General features: G+C 30.4%; 3 protein-coding genes and 1 long non-coding RNA gene across 5 annotated transcripts; 2 read left to right on the forward strand and 2 right to left on the reverse strand.

Moving 5' to 3' along the window:
• The first annotated feature begins 22 nt into the window (after positions 1-22).
• LOC134836885 (CDK5RAP1-like protein) lies at positions 23-2,884 on the forward strand. Its single transcript, XM_063852156.1, has 2 exons — positions 23-784; positions 1,799-2,884. The coding sequence occupies exons 1-2, from the start codon at positions 129-131 to the stop codon at positions 2,820-2,822; spliced, it is 1,680 nt and encodes a 559-aa protein (XP_063708226.1). The 5' UTR covers positions 23-128; the 3' UTR covers positions 2,823-2,884.
• A 750-nt stretch (positions 2,885-3,634) lies between these two features.
• Positions 3,635-7,491, reverse strand: LOC134837435 (ankyrin repeat domain-containing protein 12). The gene is made up of 4 exons (XM_063852810.1): positions 7,444-7,491; positions 7,242-7,377; positions 6,526-6,773; positions 3,635-6,466 (listed from the first exon to the last, which is right to left on the reverse strand). The coding sequence occupies exons 1-4, from the start codon at positions 7,489-7,491 to the stop codon at positions 3,635-3,637; spliced, it is 3,264 nt and encodes a 1,087-aa protein (XP_063708880.1).
• Positions 7,492-13,283: 5,792 nt separating this feature from the next.
• LOC134836828 (protein arginine N-methyltransferase 1-like) lies at positions 13,284-15,104 on the reverse strand. Its single transcript, XM_063852064.1, has 2 exons — positions 14,036-15,104; positions 13,284-13,635 (listed from the first exon to the last, which is right to left on the reverse strand). The coding sequence occupies exons 1-2, from the start codon at positions 15,054-15,056 to the stop codon at positions 13,424-13,426; spliced, it is 1,233 nt and encodes a 410-aa protein (XP_063708134.1). The 5' UTR covers positions 15,057-15,104; the 3' UTR covers positions 13,284-13,423.
• A 70-nt stretch (positions 15,105-15,174) lies between these two features.
• Positions 15,175-18,329, forward strand: LOC134826925 (uncharacterized). Of its 2 annotated transcripts, XR_010161739.1 has the most exons (6): positions 15,175-15,359; positions 15,470-15,596; positions 15,659-15,762; positions 16,925-17,250; positions 17,462-17,827; positions 17,890-18,328. It is a non-coding gene; the product is annotated as an uncharacterized LOC134826925 (long non-coding RNA). The 2 variants fall into 2 exon arrangements; XR_010161738.1 differs by having other exon boundaries at positions 15,175-15,596; positions 17,890-18,329.
• The last annotated feature ends 1,266 nt before the right edge of the window (positions 18,330-19,595 follow it).

Genomic DNA, 19,595 nt, shown 5'->3' on the forward strand with positions numbered 1-19,595 from the left:
TTCAATTAAAACCTGGGATTATTTCTCATCGAAAATCATAACAATTCAACTATAGTCTTGATTTTTTATTAATTTTTTATTAAAAATATCCCTTGATTCGTCTCAAAAAGGGTCAAAACCCATAAAAAATGCTTCGTAGAATACTAAACAAAGCAGTGAGATATGAAAAATTTACGCGAAATTACTCAGATACGCAAACGAAAATCCGGAACATCAAAGACGGACCAAATTTACAAGAATTTCTGGTTGCAGGACGAAACTTACCCAAAGTTGGTACCGAAGACGACTCTTATTTGAGTTCTCTTGACTTTTACGGGAACAATCGGAAAGTTTTCATCGAGACCTACGGATGTCAAATGAATGTGAGCGACACGGAAATTGTCTGGTCCATCCTCAAAAAGAACGGCTACGATAAAACTGAGAATATACAAGAAGCTGATGCCGCCTTGTTAATGACTTGTGCAATCCGCGAGGGAGCAGAAATTAAAATTTGGAACCGGCTGAAGCATATTTCCGCAATGAAAGCCAATCGATCGAAAAGGAGACCGCGACTTCAAGTGGGAATTTTGGGATGCATGGCAGAAAGGCTTAAGACGAAAGTTTTGGAGGAGGAAAAGTCGGTGGATATTGTTTGTGGTCCGGATGCTTACAAAGATCTACCACGATTGCTGGCTTTGACACGGGATGGAAAGAATGCGGCGGTCAATGTGCTGCTGTCGCTTGATGAGACGTATGCCGATGTTACTCCTGTTCGACTGGATGAGAATTCGGTGTCAGCTTTTGTGTAAGTTTTAATTTTTTTTAGCAAATTTTACTGCAAAATCAAAATTAAGTTCAATTTTTTTTTTATCAAGATAGGGAAAAAAATAAAAAAAAATATTTTAGGCGAATAAATTTAATTTATCAATTTTTTGTCCCCTCCCCTCGGATTTTGTCGAAAAAATTCAGGGGGAAAAATAAAAATTAAATATAAAATACAAATATTTTTGACATATTTTGGAATTTTTATATTAAAAAATCATGAAAAATTACTGTTTATGGTAAAATTATACAAAAATTAAAGAAATTTGCTTAATTACGACATTTTCTATAGAAATGTTGAAAAAAATTTTTTTGAAAGTCACGTGACCAAAATTATTTTTTTTTTCAAAATTTTTATTTTAGGAGATTTTGTTGAATTTTTCTTTATAATTTCTTTATAAATAATATAAACTAAAATTAAATAAATCTTAAGATTCAATATTTAACGTTCAAAAACGTTAAAAAATTACAAACAAAAAAATCAAAAATATTTATTTTTTTTTATTTCCCCCCCCCTCGAGAAAATCCTCATGGGACAAAAAATGAAAATATTAAATTTATTCGCCTTAATGGAATTTTATTGAAAATTTATTATAATTAACAGTTCAAAAAGATTTATTTTTGCTGTTTTGTTCGTTTTTAGTAAAAAATTTTCAAAAAAAAATTAAATTTAAAAAAAAAAAATAGTATTTTTACTTTGCTGAAAAAATGATTAGGATTTAAAATTTTTTTTTTTTTTACAAAAATTAATTTTTTTTCGATCCATTAATTTTATTAATATTATAAAAAAAATATTTTAAATTTTAAATTCCTTCATAAAAAAATTATTTTTAAATATGAAAATTAAAAAAAAATGGAAAATTTATAAAAAAAATGCAAAAATCAAAGAAAAATAAAAACTCCATAAAAATTCATCTATGTTGTCAAAATTTTAAAATAATTTTTTTTTTTGAATTCGATCGTACTTTATTTTTTAGTAAAATTTATTTTTTTTTAGGTCAATTATGCGTGGTTGTGATAACATGTGCTCATACTGCATTGTTCCGTTCACAAGAGGAAGAGAAAGATCACGTCCAATACCCTCAATTGAAGAAGAAGTACGAAAATTAGCGGAAGAAGGCATCAAAGAAATTACTCTTTTGGGTCAGAATGTCAACAGTTATCGAGATACACAGACGAAACCCTCTCAAAACGCCTCTCAAATTGCAAAAGGCTTCCGAACTGTTTACAAAAACAAAGAAGGTGGTGCCCGATTTGGAGAATTACTCGCCAGAATAGCCGAAGCCGTTCCCGAAGTTAGAATAAGATTCACTTCGCCTCACCCGAAAGATTTCCCCGACGAATTTCTCACAACAATCAACAACTATCCAAATATTTGCAAAAGTCTTCACCTCCCAGCGCAAAGTGGCAGTACAACAGTTTTGGAACGCATGCGACGAGGCTACACCCGCGAAGCTTATCTCGAATTAATTGACCACGTTCGCTCGATTATTCCAAATGTTTCATTGTCCAGCGATTTTATCTGCGGTTTTTGTGGCGAAACAGACGAAGAGTTCGAGGACACAATTTCGCTCATGGAAAAAGTGAAATATAACGTGGCGTTCTTGTTTCCGTACAGTATGCGAGAAAAAACGACTGCTCATCGACGAATGCAGGACGATGTCCCGGAAGAAGTTAAGAAACAACGAGTTATTCGCATGGTTGATACTTTCAGAGCAGGAGCGTTGGAGCAAAATCAAAAATTAATCGGCGGAACAGAACTGATTCTCATCGAAGGTGCCAGTAAACGTTCTGAAAAAGAATTTCAAGGACGAACTGATGGCAATATTAAAGTAATTATCCCGTCTCTTGAATTAAATGACACAAAAAGCAGTCAAAAGCGAAAATTCAAACCCGGAGATTATGTTTCAGTGAAAATAACGGATGCCAATTCACAAGTTTTGAAAGGAACTCCAATAGAAATTACAAGTATCAAGGAATTTTATAGGAATGAAAAAATAAGCCAAGTCGCGTCTGTGTGAAAAAAAACCTTTTTAAGTACTGTAAAATAGTTTTTATTGAGAAATAAATAATATTTAAACTAGGAGATTTTGTTTGCCAATTTTATAAATTAAAAGTTCTACAATAAAAACAGTCAATTTAAGTTGCTTTGAATTTATTTTTAACTTTTTGTCCCTTGACCTATTTGAAAAGTCGAAAATTAAAAATTAATTTTTAATGAAATTTAAAAAAATAATTAATTTCTTAATTAAGGATTAATTTTGATTTTTTAATTAAAAGTTTAAAATTGTGATTTTAATTTTAATTTGATTATAAATAATTTAAATTAATAATCGAAATTTATAATAAATCGAAATTTTTGAAAAAAATTATTTTTTTATTTTAGAAGAATTTTTATTAAATATTTTCGGTTTGAAACAATTTTCGTTGTGAAATATTTATTTATAAATTTAAATTATTTTTTTTTTAAATTTTAATTTTTTTGTCGAATCAGAAGTTTTTGAAATTTTATAATTTAATTTAATTTTTTTTAATTCAATTAAATTTGCTACAAAAAGTAAAATATAATATTTATACACCTTTATTATTTTAGGTTTTTTTAATTTTTCTCAATTAAAATTGTCTTAATTTAACAATAAAAATTTTAAAAATTCAAAAATTTTGTTTTTCTATGAAAAAATATTTCAAAACCTATTTTTCATTACGACTTCATTTTCAATCAAAAAAATTTTTATTTAATTTTTTTTTTTTGACAAAAAGTTTGAAGTAAATTTAAAGCAACCGTACAATTTGTAAAACCTAAGAAAAATGTCTTAACACTAAATACAAATTTTTACACTAAACTAGAACCGTTAGGTAAATAAAATTCTTTACTGCTTAAATTATTGTTGCCATTAGGAGTTGTTGAATTATTTGCATCACCCTGACTTGCTTGATGATATCCTGCGTATTGTGAATTTTGATGGATAATACTGTACTTTTCGGACGCGCCACTATTGTCGTAAAGTCGTGTGCTATTGTATCCCGAGTCATTCGTTGGCGACGGAAATTGTTCATTTCGATTCGTTGCATAATGTTGCGTTTGATACGACGACGGAGTATTGGCATAAAAGGCTTGATGGCTCGCATAAAGATTATTTTGCTCTTGCAAGATGTCATTTTCATTCAAATCAATGGGAAGCGGATTCCGGTTTCGAGCAACGGCGATCGGCAGGGGCTTTTTAGGTGGCAGCTCGTGAAAATATGCGTCTTTAGGAATTTCCGACACGTTTGTTCGTGGAATTGGATTAACGTTTGATGTCTCCGTTGAATTCGTTGCTGGAGAACTTGACTTTTGAATTTTAGATATGAGTCTTTTCACTATTCCCTTTGCCGGTAAGGCAGGTGGTTGTTCTTGTACAACGACAGCAGGTGCGTCAACTACGTCTGAGTCGATTTCTTGTATGGGGTCACGAATTGTCTTCGAAGTTTTTACTACTTCACTACTTCTTACGTCGTAAATGTTATTTTGTTCGACATTTGTGGCAAATTCTGGACTTCCCGATGAACTTGAGGCACGCGCTTCATCAGCACTCACTTTTAAAACTTTACTTCGCCAATTTGTACCGGTCAAAATGCGACTTTTTAACTCGTTGAGCTCTTTAACGTTCGAAGCATCACTCAATTCGGTTGTCGGTTTGCCATTTACGTTGCGACAAATATCTGGCGTTTCACGAACTGTCGCCGGACTTTGTTGCTCACTGCTGGACGATCGATTATGGGAGTCGTTAAAGTTGGAATTTGTGAAAAATCCATTCGACATCGGTTGATCCAAGTCATTTACAGCAACTTGCGAGTCAATTCCATCCTCATCGTCATCGCTGCTTTGACTTTGATTACCGGATTCGTTAAAATTCGTTGACGTAAGATATCGCGTGTCATTTTGTTCGGTATCTGGAATGTCATCGACGTATTCTTCATTTTCATCCGAAGTGTTATACTCGTGAACATCATTTTCAAGTGGCTCGGGACTCATGACACTTTCACGACGTGATCTGCTCTTAATTGGAGACGAATGATCTTTCATGATGCTTTGCCCGCCCAACGTTCGTGTGATCATTTCCATCTCTTTTTCGATATTTCTTGTTCGATCATCGAAATCTCGAAGTCGCGTCGCTTCAATGTGCTCAATTAGTTGATCTCGGTTAAACATGCGACCACTTCCGGCTTTCATGAGGTAATTATCGGGACTGAAAAGGGCTTCGTCATGTTTTCGTAGTTTTTGAAAGAGTTTTTCTTTTTCTAGCATACTTTTTGTCTCGTACAATAGCTTTTCCAGACGTTTCGTGACCAATGACGCTCGATAATCTTCATCAAAGTCGTTGGATTCTGCATTTGATAACGAATCACGTTCAAAAGAATCATCCACAGCAGCTCTGGCTTCTCGTATTTTGTACCGCGAACTCTTCGGTTCCTTACTTATTCTAAATTTGCCGACTTTCTTTCCCTCACTCGGTTGACTTAGACTTTTTTCCGTGGAACTTTCCTTTTTAAACGATCCCGTGCGATCTTTGTCCGAGCTATTGATCAAGGAACTTCTTTCGCGATCGGATTCGGGATGATTTTTACAATTAGAATTGACAGAACTGTCTGCCGGATTGTCTGAATATTCGGCATCGCGATGTACCGTCACACTATGATGATTTAAGAGATCGACACTACGCGAGAGACCAGCTGGCGTTGATGTTTTAATGTCACCTTTGAACAAAATCTCATCGTTATCCAGCACTTCGAGACTTTTACTCCGGGTCAAGGTGTTGGTTGCACTTTCGTATTCTTTGGCAGTCACTTTTCCCGGTGCCAGAGACGCTCGATGGAGAATTCCGCGTTTTAGCCATTCTTTTAAATAAAGTTTCTTGTCTTCGCACCTAATCCGATCGGAAATTATGGATTTTGTGAGTTCCCCGATTTGATCGTCCGTTTTAATTGCCAAGGCATCTATTTTATTGTCGACTTTCTTGACATATTTCTTCAAGTTGTTCTTGTTTTTGCTGAGGCGATGTTCAAGATGGCGGAAAAATGGCGCGCAATAACAAGAAGTACCAACGCCGACAGGACCTTTTCGAATGTTGCCCGCTAAATCGAGGTAATACTGTTCTCCTTTGTTCAGAGGGTCTTTTGGCAGCGTTTCCAGCTTCGGCGATGGAAAACATTTGGGATCGGGGGAGTAATGACATCCGTAAGGGGACCAATGGCGCGGATCTGGCAGCTTTTTTCCATGATGATCGACTTGATCGTGACTTTTTCTCTTACTTTTATCTTTTGTACCGTTTTTTGTACTACTTTTAATGTTTCTTGAACTACTAGAGCTTCTATCTCGTGAGTGATTTTTGTTCTCCGGACTCAAATTTATCGATGTTTTATCGATGATGCTGACCAATTCTTTCAACTTTTTCCGGACGGCGATGTCCCGTGCTGATTCGCCCTGCGCATTGATGATTGACTTGTCACAGCCGCCTTCCAGTAGAATTCGGGTGAGTTTGCGACGACCCATGGCACACGCAATATGCAAGGGAGTATCACCGTTGAGATTGACTCTCTGAGGATCACATTTTGCCGATAACAGGATGCGAACTGCTCCGGCATGACCGTAACGGCATGCGGTATGTAATGGGGTGTCACCATACTACAAAAAAATATTTTTTTAAATTTTTTAAAAGTTTTAAATTCAAAAAAAAAACTTACATTATTTTGAACATTTGGATCAGCTCCTGCTAATAAAATTTCCCGACAACTTTGATTGTGACCATTTTGGGCGGCCAAATGCAACGCTGAGAATCCGCCGTAGTTTCGTGTCGAAAGAAGGGCACTGTGTAAGACGCCTTTTGTTTCTTGTATGGCTTTTTGTGCTTTGAGGTCCAGCAATATTTTATGAGCCTTTTGTTTTGGTAGGACGCATAGTAAGTTGACGCATCTGCTGTAACCACGCCAAGCTACAAACAAAAAAAGGTAAAATTAAAAAAAAATTAAATATTCAGTTTATTAATTTTTTGTACTTTATTTCCCTTGTCCATTAGTAAAAGTTAAAAATTTTATGAAAAATTATTTTTATTGATTTTTCTAATTATGGTTGAAAAAAAAAATTGAAAATCAAAAAAAAATTGTTGAAAAATTATAAAAGGCAATATTTTTGTGTAATTTTTAAGTTTCATATTTTTTGAAAATTTTTCTAAATTTTTATTTAACTAAAATTAGTTTTTGAATTCTTCTCTGAATTTTTTTTTTGTAACTTTTTTATATTTCTTTCTATTATTTTTTAAATTTTCAACTTTAAATCAATTTTTAATTACCAAATTTCAATAAAAATAACTAAATTTTTTTCACTCGAAAAGATGACAAAAAGTTGTCAAAAATTAGGAAAAAGAAAAAAAATTGTTTATTTTTGAGCCAAAATGATTTACCTGCTTCGTGTAACGGGGTATTTCCGTGTTGTGAATCTTTGGCATTTCTATCGGCACCGGTCCTCAATAAAAGCTGCAACGTCTCCTCATCACCTGCTATAGCAGCTTCATGCAAGGGAGTTCTGTCGAAGTTATACTGAAAATAAAATAATAAAAAAAATTAAAATTGAGAAATTCGAACAAAAAAATAATAAAAACTTACTCCAGAAGTACTCGGCACCGCTTCTCTAAATGGAGAACCATTCTGCATTTCTACAAAAAAAAAGAACAAAAAAATTATTAAAAATTCCATCCTCAACATTACAATCATAAATTTAACGTCACCGGTCTGCCCGAGATTAAGTTGTTCGGTTCATGAAACAATTTTAAAGAATTTATATTATTTTGAAGATAAAAATCATGAAACAGATTAATTGTAAAGATAATCTCGCAACAACATATTTCATCTCAATCAAAATTTTTTCATCTACTACTTGTACACTACAACATTAAATCATTATAACGATATGCCTTTTAAAGTACTCTATTAACAAAAAGCTGAAAATTGTTTATTTACTCATTTTTTTCCAGCCAGTCTCATTCATTAATTTATGAGTACACGACTCAGTTGAAACAATAGACGAGCAACAAGTTGTCCACTCGTAAAGTGAAATCTCGCTGATTTATGCGGCATGCAGTGACCTGTTATGATTTTTGTTTCAACTTGTAGAGCATTTATTTTTGTTGCCGTGAATAAATGTACAATTTATTATGCAAAATACGAGTATGGTTCGGTATTTTGCTTTTTTTCCGTTATATTTCACAGTGAAATGTAGCATCAAGATAAGATTTCATTGTGTGAATTGTTAAAAATCTTCTCATTTTTACTTTTCTTCTACGTTCACAGGAAACACTGCGGAGATACGTTTGCCGCTTTATTGATTCTTATGGAAAATACAATAGACTTCAACCTACTTTTCTTTTGTTTCATAAAAATTTTTGATCGCTGTTGGTAAGATCTACGACAATCGTTTACTGAATTTCTGGTCTAATTGAGTAGAAAAGGTCAAACCAAATTTATTTTTAAATGTTTGTTTGAATTTTAAAACATTTTTTAATGGAAAAAATATTTTTACCTGCTTTTTTATTTAAACGGCTATTTAAATCAATTTTTGACAAATTAATCAATATTTTTTGTAAAATTACAATTTTTTTCTTCTTTCATGATAAATAAAAAATTAATAAATTGTCAAAAATGGCATATTATTCAATAATTAATTTTGTGGTTTTTTTAACATTTTCAATTTAATTATTTCAATTTTCGATTTGTCGAAAAAATTCAGAAAAAAAAAATTTTTAAATATTTTTTTCACCAAAAATAACAATGCCTTGAAAAAAATCTTGAAATGGTAAAAAAACAAACAAAATTTTATAATTTATTATGAAGAAAAATTATTTAAAATTCAGATGAAAATCTAACATTAAATTTATTAAAATTTACGTGCTTTTTTTTTAATTTTAAATTTAAAAAAAAATTTAAAGTTTTTGTACCAAAATAATTTTTAAATTATTATTTTATTTCTAAAAAAATATTTTTTTAAAATTTAATTTTTTTGGAATTTCGACTTTTTAAATGAAGCAAGGAACAAAAACTAAAAAAAAAATTCGAAGCGGCCTAAGTGTTAAAAAAAAACTGCAGAAACAAATCTGAAGCGTTTATTCAAATTGTTGTTTTGATCACGACTGAACAAAAGACGGTCAAAGGATGCATAAATCTTGACAATGAATGAATAAATAAATGTTCCACGGATTAACCGTGATGACATTTATAGCTTCATTTAAAAATCTATAAAAGATCCGAGAAAAAAAATACATGAATAAATGAAAAATAAAAAAAAAAAAGTTTCAAATGTTCCTCCTCCCACACAAACTAACCTTTGATACGACGACAACAATGTCTTTCGATCATTAAGGAAACCCGTGGTACTAGATTTCTCTCGTAATTTGAATATTTATAAGAGACGCTAAGTAATAACAATCGATCGTCATCGACACTATTGTCAAATTAATGGATATTTATTAACACAACAAATTTGGTAATTTTCCTGTGTAACAAGAGATTTTTTATCTCTTTTTTGAAACATGAAGAAGAAAAAAATCTTCCGATGTCGTCGTTGTAACGCGAGGTATTTGTCACCTTCTCTTTTTATTGTCATTTTAAGATATTTTTTATTGATGAAAGACATTCATTGACCACGATTTTATCGCCTAAAGTCATCAAACTCGGCTCGGAAAGAGGTGCGAGAGTGATGATCATGATGATGACTTTCATTCATCAAGCAACGAACAAACGACGCTAAAGTATACAAAAAATAATTAAGTTTAATTCCAAATTCGATTGAAGACGAAAATTAATCCAAATAAGAGGTTTTTTTCGAGAGTCATGATTAATCAGGTTTCCATGCAAGAAAGCAAGCCATAATAGCGAGTATTCTTTTTAAATAAAACAAACAAAATATGACACAAAAAAGGTAGAAATATGCGTGGAAGACAGACGACGACGTCGTCTTGAAAATTCTTGAGCATGCTTCACTGTATAAAAATTATGTCTCGCAACAATAAATATCCGCATAGAAATTTTCAGGGTCATAAAAATTTTTTTAAATCTTTTTGGCATTAAATCACATATAAATTACTTTGAGTATATTTTGCGACTTAAAAAAAATGCAGATTTCATGAAATTACCATAAACCCGCCTTAAAAGTCAAAAATCGATTTTTATGAAAAGTTTTTGTTTTTGTTTTTGTTAACTAAGGCTATTAAATTTAATTTTTTCACTTTATGTCACCCCCTCCGATTTTGTCGGAAAAATTCAGGGGAAAAATAAAAATAATTTAAAAAAAAGGAAAATTTTTGACATTTTTTGGTACTTTTTGATTAAAAAACAATAAAAATAGCTTAATTACATTAAAATGATATTAAATATGAACTTAACTTGCTTTAACAACGCATTACCTATCTATCGAAATTTAGATGAAAAAATTTTTAAGTCACTTGAAATTTTTTTATTTTTTCTTAAATTTTTATTTTGCGAAATTTTATTTCAATTTTGACTTAAAACTTATAATAGTGAAAACAAAAATTAATTTAATATGAATAATCAACGTTTAACGTTCAAAAACGTCGAAAAATTACTAAAAAAATTAAATAATTTTTTTTTAATTTTTTACTTTTAAATCATGTACTCAATTTTAACAAAAAAAAAAGCAAAATAAAAATAATAATACCTAAATTTCTTTTTAGAAGAAATATTATTTTTTTTATTAAAAAATCACTTAAAATTGACCTTTTGACAAACTTTTTGTTATTTTATTAAATTATTTTTCTGTATTTAATAAATTTTAACTTTTTTTAAATATTTGTTTTAAAAATGTTCAAAAATTTAAAAAACAAAACATTTTTGGTGGCCAAAATTCAAAATTTTTCATGCGCGACATATGGCGAGACATAATTTCTTTACAGTGCTTCAATTGTTATATCAGTTAACAAGAAGATTTTGTTGTCGTGATACTTTTTGTGCGTGCGTATGTAACTGTGTCAGCGTCTAATTTATTAAATTCACGAAAAATAAAAAAAAGAAACGAACTAAAAGCTAAACAAATATAACAAAAGAAACGAAAAAAGACAATTTACCTGTTCATTTCATAGTGTTAAAATCCACAGTAAGAAGAACAATCGTTGTGCTTGAAGAAGAAGAAGATGATCGTCGTCGTCGATTTTGTTGTCGTTGTATTCAAATTTATTTTTTTTTTAAATTGTCTTTTGTCTGCGTACTTTACTGATTCTTTTTACTTGTAATTTTTATCCAGAACGATGACGATTTTCTCGCCGACGTCGATTTTTTTTTTTTGAAATATGTGTTTTTAAATATAATCCACACTTCGTTTTTTTAATCCACTCATAAATAAATAATGTGACGTGTTAATTTTTTTTTACTCGTCTCGTTACAAGTGAGGCGCAACAAAAAATTTTTTTTTTTACTTTTTCTTATTTGGAGTGTTTCTACAACATCATTATCTCCATATTATTCGGCATGATTTGTCACTATGGCCCGCTCTTACACTATTTCGTTTTATTTATCACAATCAACACTTTTTTCCTTCTCCTCCGATGTTTATTTTTAATTTATTACAACACTTTTGGGTTTTCATTAATTATGTTTGTGTTCGTGGATGCTGTCTTGAAGATGCTGAAATTAAAAAAAAACACAAAAAAAATTTTAAAAATTAGTTTTTTGCCGTTTGAGGTGTTAATGATACACACGCGGAGGTTGTTTGGAAAGTTGCAGCAGGATAATTAAAACTTTCCAACAATTCAAACGATTATTATTTTTACAAGACACTAACAACCTTTCAATAGCAACTTGATTAATACAAATATTTTTTTATTGCATGAAGAGCAAATTTTTTTTCGAGTAGTTTCATGCACGTTTAATTTCGGTATTTAGTTTGTTGTGGGGATTGATTGAGATGGTAGGTATGTAAATTGTTCTAAATGGTGCCGTTATTATTCGCGAGAGGCGGTATAAATGCTCTTTTATTTGTGCCGTAAATATTTCCAGGTAAATAAACGCAGTTTTTATTCATCTCGTTCACCACATTACGTTTTCTTGTTTTTTTTTCTCGCTAGAAATGGGAAAAATACCAATCTATTAGTAGAAAAGAAGATTATTATTATTTATTCTAGCTGTAATTCAAGCTTTTGTTTATTTATTTTTCGTATCGTGATAGAGCCATGGTTAGGTTTGTGGTCACCTTTGGTGTCGTACTCGGATGACAAAACCCACTAACTTTTTTTTTCACACTAAAACCTTCATTAATAATATTTAACCTTTTTTTAAGAAGCATTTCCAGTGTCATTTTACGTGATTCATTTTTTATCCCAATAGATCTCGAATCACCTTCCATTGCGTTTGACTAGCTGCCTACGTCGTCGCTTGATGGAGACCAGGGTCGAAAATAGTGAATTAAATGCTTTTGCTTGAGAAAAAAAATTGGCTTAAGTTAATAATAAAAGCTAATTTTTGTTTAATAAGGGCTTTAAGTCAAATTAAGTCAACTTAAAACAAAATATTTTTGACAAAAAAACTTAAATTTTTCTATAAAAAAAAATTCCCAAATTTTTACGTCACTGGAATGGAAAAAAATTACTTTTAAGAAATTAAATTTAAAAAATAAATAAATAAATCGAAATTATGTCGAAAACAGTGCTAAAAAATTTTGATTTAAATTTTAACTTAAAAAGCTTGAGAAAAATCTTAACTTAAAAACTGAACTTAAGAAAAACTTTTTGAACTTAACCTCGCCTTTGACTTAAGTTATAATAAGTGAATAATTCAGAAGAAGTTAATTATTTTTTTTTTGGTTTTTGACCAAATTTTGAATAAAAAATTATTTTTATAAAAACAATAAGTTGAATAACTTCATTTTTAAGTTTTGAAGTCTTAAGTTTAAGTTTTTAATAAAAATTAATTCTTAAGAAAATCGTAGTTAAGTCCAAGTTAAGTTAAACTTAAACTTTAATTTGAGGATTTTTATTCATTTTAACTTATTTTTTTCAAGTTTAAGCTCCAATAAAATAAAAAAAAAAAGTAAAAAGTTTTTTCGACCCTGATGAGCGACTGAGAAAAAAATGCCATTGAAAAAAAATCTCATCATTTATTTAATTTTGAAAAATAAATCAATTTGCTAGAGAAACAGAGAGAGAAAGAGAGTGAGTGCGTCTGGGTACATACACTTTTTTTAATGCTATTTGTTATTTTAATCCTCCACGCCTTATCAAATTTTTAAATCACACATTACTCAAAAGCTTGTCAAACACAAACAAATGCACCATACACTCGAAAGCCAACACTTCATATGGTACCTGCTCAATTCAAGGCACTTTATCACATCGTTTTAATCACATTTTTTACACTTTTAAAATCGACATTGTCGTATCGGGCAACATCGAATGACACAGTGTGAGTGTGTTGCATATTTATACAAATTGTTTTTTATAACATTTTTATTTTATTTTAGCTTCAAACAATTTTGTAGCAGACATTTTTCGCGTAGGTAGCATATTTCTACGGATATTTCATAAATATCTCAGCAATTTTTTCTTTGATTTATTTCTAGAAACGACGAAAAAACGAACGAAACTCAATACATGACAAAATTCTCCTTTGTGTAGTAGGTTTTGTTGTAGCCAATGTGATTGAGGATTATTTGGAAGTCAAGTTTGCGACGATTGAACTTGTTGGGTCGCAGAATGAATTCTCCCGTGACTTTGTCATTTTCCTTCACGATGAAATTTTCCTTGAGGTAAAAGACTGTTTGTTTCCAGTGCGTTAAGCGTTCGTCCATGGTGGTAGCTGGCATTGAAAAAAAAGTTTATTTTAACATTTTCTTACGAAAAACAGGCCTTCAATTAAAATTTTGAAGAAAGCAAATTTAAATTTTCATTTTGCTTCAATTTCATTTATTTTTGCCTAAAATGCAAATTAAATTTAATTTTTAAAAAATTGCAAATTAAAAAATTGCAAAAAATTTTTCAAAAATTTTTTGGTTTGAATTTTTTACTCCAAAAATATCGAAAAATATTAATTTTCTTTCGATTTTAATATTTTGGATTTTTTTTGATGGTTTTGATATAAAAAACCCAAAAATTATTTTTAAAAATTTATTCGAAAATTATTTTTTTTGCTAAATTCAAAGCAAAAGTAACATAACAAAAATTCTGAATCAATTGAAGGCCTGACGAAAAATACTCACTCATTAAAATTTGTGTGTGACAATGATTAAATTCTGCCGTAAAATAAGCGACAATTGCTTGAATTTCACACTCTGCTTCGACATCCAGCTTCATGGATGCCTTAAAAGTCAAATCTTTGACTCGCACTGTGTTCAAATCGAATTCTTTGAGCAAACAATGATTCGTTACGATTTTCCGTTTATCAACTTGCTCAACAATTGCCGTCTTGTCCGTCCATTTGCGCATCGCCGATAAATTAAAGTCATACGCATTGTACCACCAAGATCGTTCCTGATCGCGTCGCTCTCTGTCCTGCATGCCGGCAACGTACAACGACACCTTATCTGGATACATCAGTCCGCCCTTTTTCAACCATTTATCTCGCGCATAAATGACCGTATCGAGCATCGATTCGAAGAGCAGGCAATATCCCATCCACTCGCTGACGATAATGTCGACATATTTAATGCCCTTTGGCAATTCCGTGATGTCCTCGACCTTTGATTTGACCAAGACGATGCGCGATGCCACATCTGCCGGTTGATCATCCAACACTTTTTGCGCCAAATCGATGATGTTGGAAGCATCGATGCCAATTACTAAAGCAGCTCCTGCCTTGGCAGCGAATAAACTGAGAATTCCCGTGCCACAACCGACATCCATGACAATTTTATCCTTGAAATACATCGAATTTTCCATAATTGCTCGTTGATAGGCTTCCGTGCGGACCGTATCCTGCAACATTTCACGATGGATGGTTATTTTATCGTAAGATTTGAAGTAATCTTCTTCCTTTTCGGCTGTCGGTTCATTGGATGTGTCAATTTTTGGGGGTTTTGGAACTACTGGCTTCCAATTTCGATCCAAAATACGACGACCTCGGATCAAACCGCGACTAAGAGGCTCCTTGTTTACATTAAAATCGACATGAAATGCTTCTGATCGAGTCCGAGACGTTCCTCGTGTCGAACCTCGTGTGGGATTTTTAAATAACGAAGCGTAAGTGAGAATTTTCTGGTCATCCCACATGTTTTTCAACATTTTTCTCTAATATTTTTGTAATTACGCACTTTATTCCAGCTCGAGAGATAAGACTGCGGACCGTTACAAAAATGACAAGCTCGTTGACAGTCCATTGTTTTTGTTGTTTTCAGCACTTGGAGAAGTATTTTTTATTTAAATTCATCAAATTCGATTAAAACGGAGCAGAGATTGGAATTCAATGCCTCAATATATCATTTTTTGCTCGCATTTCTTCCTCCACTCTTCATACAAACTCAAAAATAATGATTTAATTATTGCTTGCAGCGAATACCTCTGAATGCTGACAAAACAGAAAAACACGTAAATATCAGGTTACTTTTTGTTCGTTTCGTTTCGATTCGTGGCAAAGTTACAACAACCACAAATGTAGCAACAAAAATTTATTGATGAAATAATTATCATTATTGAAGAAATAACACGCCAGCTTTTCCTGCGAAAACGAAGCAGTGTGATGTGGTTTGATTTTTGCCCTGCAACCGCTATGTTTGTCTTTACAGTCGTTAATGTGAACCGAGGAGTAATTATGATGCGAGGAAAGTAAGTAGAAGAATAATAATTTGTTTGTGTCAGTATTTCATTATTCTTATCTTTGTTTCGAGATTTGTGTGACTAAAATGCGAAATGCACGAGTTTTAACGCTTCGTTTGCGCAAAATGCACGATTCATCTAGAAGATTTGAGGATTTTGCAAAGAGTTGGAGATGGTAAGAAATTTAATTTTGAACTAGGATTTGGTTGTTACATGTGCAAAAACCCAAAAGTTTTGTCAATTTATTTTTTTAATAATTTTAGAATAATTTTGGTGAGAAAAAATACCAAAATTAGAAATGTTTCAAAAATTTCTCCCAATTTTTTTTATTTTTTAAAAGAATTTAAATTAACTTGATTTAAGTAAAATTTAAACTTTAAATAAATTTAATTTTAATAATAATTTAAATTTTAAAGGCAAACTGAATAGTTTTTTCAAATGCCTCAAAAAGAATGCAAAAATAAAAAAAAGCAAATTGTGAAAATAGAAAATTAACGATTTTAATAATATTTCAAAATATTTTAACAAAATATAATACTAAAAAAAATCGTCATTAAAAATTTAAAAAAATTCTTATTATTTAAAACCCACAAAAAAAAATTAAAATTTTTTGTTCTGAATAAAAAGTCCAGCCAAAAAATATAATTTAAAATAAATCAAAACATTTAAAAAAAAATTACTTTTTACCGATATTTTACCGCTAATAAGAATATTTGATTTTTTTTTTAATTTTTAAAAATCAATAAAAAAATTAAAAAACTTTATTTTTCAAAAATTTTAGACAAATCTATTGAGTTCACGGAAAAAAAATAAATAAAAAAATTTCAGTGATAAATGTTTAAATTTTTGATTATTTTTATGTAAAGCTTTAGAAATTTGATTTTAAATTTTTATTTTATTTTTTACTTGTTTTTTGCATCAAACACTTGATTTGTTTTAATCGACCTTCATTTAAAAAGTTCATTGAAACGGACGATGCCTTGATTGATGCAAAGTGCACTCACTGATAAAATACAAGACACACACCTTTCTCATCATTTACTGCAAGAAATATTTGCGCCTCGCATTTTTTCTTTCTGCTTAATGATTTTCACTTTTTCTCTTACATTATTACACATTTTTGCCAGTATTCATAACTTTTTTTTTTAAATTTTAATTTACGTCAGCACTTCACTTTTAGGTGTGTATTTCAAAAAAAGCAAATATTTATTCACAAAAAAAAATCACTTTCCATGTCTACGAAATTCTTTTCCCTTTTATATTGTTATCGACATAAAATTCACGTTGTTAATTGATTCACTAATTATTTCACATCTTCTCTTATTTTCTTTTTTTAGACAATCGATGTCGTTAAAGCTTCTTTTTTTTCGTTAACAATCTCCTTTTGTACGTGAAATTGTTGCATGAACATAGTTCGCGCAAATATTTACTTTATCAATTTATTAACATTCAATGGCTTGTCTTGTATAATAGTTGTGGCACGTAAGACACCATTAACGCAGCATGAATGGCACTAAAATAATGCATTTTAAATTGCAAAATAATTTGTACCTTTTACATCAGGAAAGAAAGATGAAAGAAAAAAATCATTTACAAAACACAACAATCAAGTTATTAAAAAAAATTGAATGAGATGGGAAAGTTTCGGCATTGCCACACCGAAGTAAGTATTTGCAATGCATTCGATAAATAATTGTATTAATATTTTTTTTTTTTAAAAAAGTGTGTGTGTGACAAGATTATTTTATGTTTCTTTCGCAAAATTATCTCTTTACACATAAAAAACCGCCATATTTGATATATCTTCTTAAGAGTTGACTCTTGTATATTTTTCTTTCTTATTTTTTTTTTCATAAACCAAAAATATTTTACAGGCACAGCAAACCGCACTATTTAATACGCGACGAATGAAAATAAAAATGAGACAACCAATATAAAAATTACGTACATTGTATAACGTCCGAGCATTGTATTATGCTTTTTTTCTGTTTTTGTTGCACGATGACGACACGACGAATACGTCGTCGTAGGTATTAAACTTTTTGTATATTGTATATTTTAAGAGGCGATTGTACTGAAATGTACACAGAAAATGAAAGACACGGCAAAAGGTGCTCCCACACGTCTGATTCGCTTCACCGCTGAGTTACTACTAACAACAACTGTTGCTGCTCTCCGGAAAATACCTTGCTTTTTTACCTTTTTGTACAGAGAGTGTGGGCCTGTAACATAGAGGTGTGGTGAGTTTTTTAAAAAATTTGAAGAGAATTTGCTTTTTAATTTTTTTAAATATTTTTTTTAGCTATCCTATTGGAAGAAAAATTAATTTTATGAATTTTTCGAGCACGCTTTTTTAGAAAAAAATGCAATGAAAAATTGGTTACGTTGGCAAGTTCACAAAAATATTCAATATTTCACAGAAACAAGTTACAAAGTTATGTTGTTAAACAGCCGGAGGCATCCTTTCCATATAATCATTTTAAAACAAAAATCAATCCTTGTTCTCGCTTGCCGCTAACTCACTTTTAATCCCAGTGTTTACATCTGAAAACTGGTTTCACGTACCTCGGAACATATGTACGTCAACAACAACAACAACAACAAAAGAGCAGTATAAACGCTTTTAATTTGAGTTAAGTAAAGTCAACACTCTTGACTCACTTTTATTGTTCCTTCATTCCACGGATTTTCGTCTCTCTCTCCGCGTTTGTTCTCTTCATTCTTACGTTCGTTTGAAGAGAACTTTTTCGTTCTGTACCTAAAAAAAAAATTAAAGTTGAAACTTACACAATTTAAAAATAAATAAACAATCTTTTGATCGGCATGCACCTCTAACGATACCTAAACGCGCACAGAAAATAAAATGTTTCAATTAATAAACATAAAATATAATTGTTTTGGCTTTCATCTCGTCGAGTCATGCATTCGCAATAACAAAAAAAAAATTAATGCGAAGGGAGAACTCTATTATTTTTTTTATTTTTAAATTTTTCTATTGTTACTAAAAATATAATAAAAAGAGTTCTCGCTGAAAAAATAATTGAAACTCTCATTATTCATCTACACTCGAGGTATTGATTGATTTTTCACTGTTGTGCTTTTGTGGTAATTGCCCATGTTTATCTAGCGTGAGGTGATCCGAACGAAGAAAACATTTAACGCTTTAAACATTTATTTTGCTACAACAATGAACGGTGTCAGCTATTGTTGTTTGGTAATTTTGTCTCTATTGATTAAATAATTTGGTGGTAAAAAAAATCATGAAGAGTTGAACAAAAGATTTAAATGCCTAAACGGAAACGAACCCAAAATATTTTTATCTCTTTTGAATGGATGTCATCGGATCATATTACACAAGAATGTAGACAGAGTAATTGAATGCTCATGCATTGAAATTATTAAATTAAGGGATAACTTACAAGAACTCAATTTTGTAGTCACACGCCTTCAATTTTTTTTTGAGTAAATAATAATAAATTAATCTTTTTATAATGACTTTCACATTTTTTTGATGATGATTATCTTTGATCCTGTTTTTGAATTTTTTTTAATCAAACTTAAGATTAGTAACACCAATCTTTTTTTTTTGTTTTAGCCGAAAAATAACGAAAAATATGTTTTTTGAAGAAATTTGGTTTTCTATGAGGATCATAGGACGCTCCAACTTTATTTTTCCAGTTATTTTCAAAAAATATTGTATCAAAAAAAATGCTTTTTTGAGTGGAAGGGAGAAAATAAATAGTTTTGAAATACTTAATGTAAAAATTAAATTCTTGACAATTTTTAAAAATATTTTTAATTTTTTCCAACAAAATTTGCAATTTTAAAAATTTAATTTATCACATTTTAAGTAAAAAATAAAATTTTTCATCTCAAAAAATCATTAAAAAATAACCAAAGGAGTAATTTTTTATCAATTTTCTTAGAAGTTTTTAATTATTTTAAAAGTTTTTTTCTATTTTGCCAAAAATTTTAAAATTAAACAAATTTTGAGTGGCCTTAGTTTTA

Source organism: Culicoides brevitarsis, chromosome 1 (genome assembly GCF_036172545.1).
Source record: "Culicoides brevitarsis isolate CSIRO-B50_1 chromosome 1, AGI_CSIRO_Cbre_v1, whole genome shotgun sequence".
In the NCBI taxonomy this organism is placed as follows: Eukaryota; Metazoa; Arthropoda; class Insecta; order Diptera; family Ceratopogonidae; genus Culicoides; species Culicoides brevitarsis.

Coding starts and splice junctions, on each gene's coding strand:
- LOC134836885 (XM_063852156.1), top strand. CDS start 129: ATGCTTCGTAGAATACTAAACAAAGCAGTGAGATATGAAAAATTTACG. Junction 785..1,798: donor AATTCGGTGTCAGCTTTTGT/GTAAGTTTTAAT, acceptor ATTTTTTTTTAG/GTCAATTATGCGTGGTTGTG.
- LOC134837435 (XM_063852810.1), bottom strand. CDS start 7,491: ATGCAGAATGGTTCTCCATTTAGAGAAGCGGTGCCGAGTACTTCTGGA. Junction 7,378..7,443: donor CGGTGCCGAGTACTTCTGGA/GTAAGTTTTTAT, acceptor TTTTATTTTCAG/TATAACTTCGACAGAACTCC. Junction 6,774..7,241: donor TACCCCGTTACACGAAGCAG/GTAAATCATTTT, acceptor TTTTGTTTGTAG/CTTGGCGTGGTTACAGCAGA.
- LOC134836828 (XM_063852064.1), bottom strand. CDS start 15,056: ATGTTGAAAAACATGTGGGATGACCAGAAAATTCTCACTTACGCTTCG. Junction 13,636..14,035: donor TCACACACAAATTTTAATGA/GTGAGTATTTTT, acceptor TTTCAATGCCAG/CTACCACCATGGACGAACGC.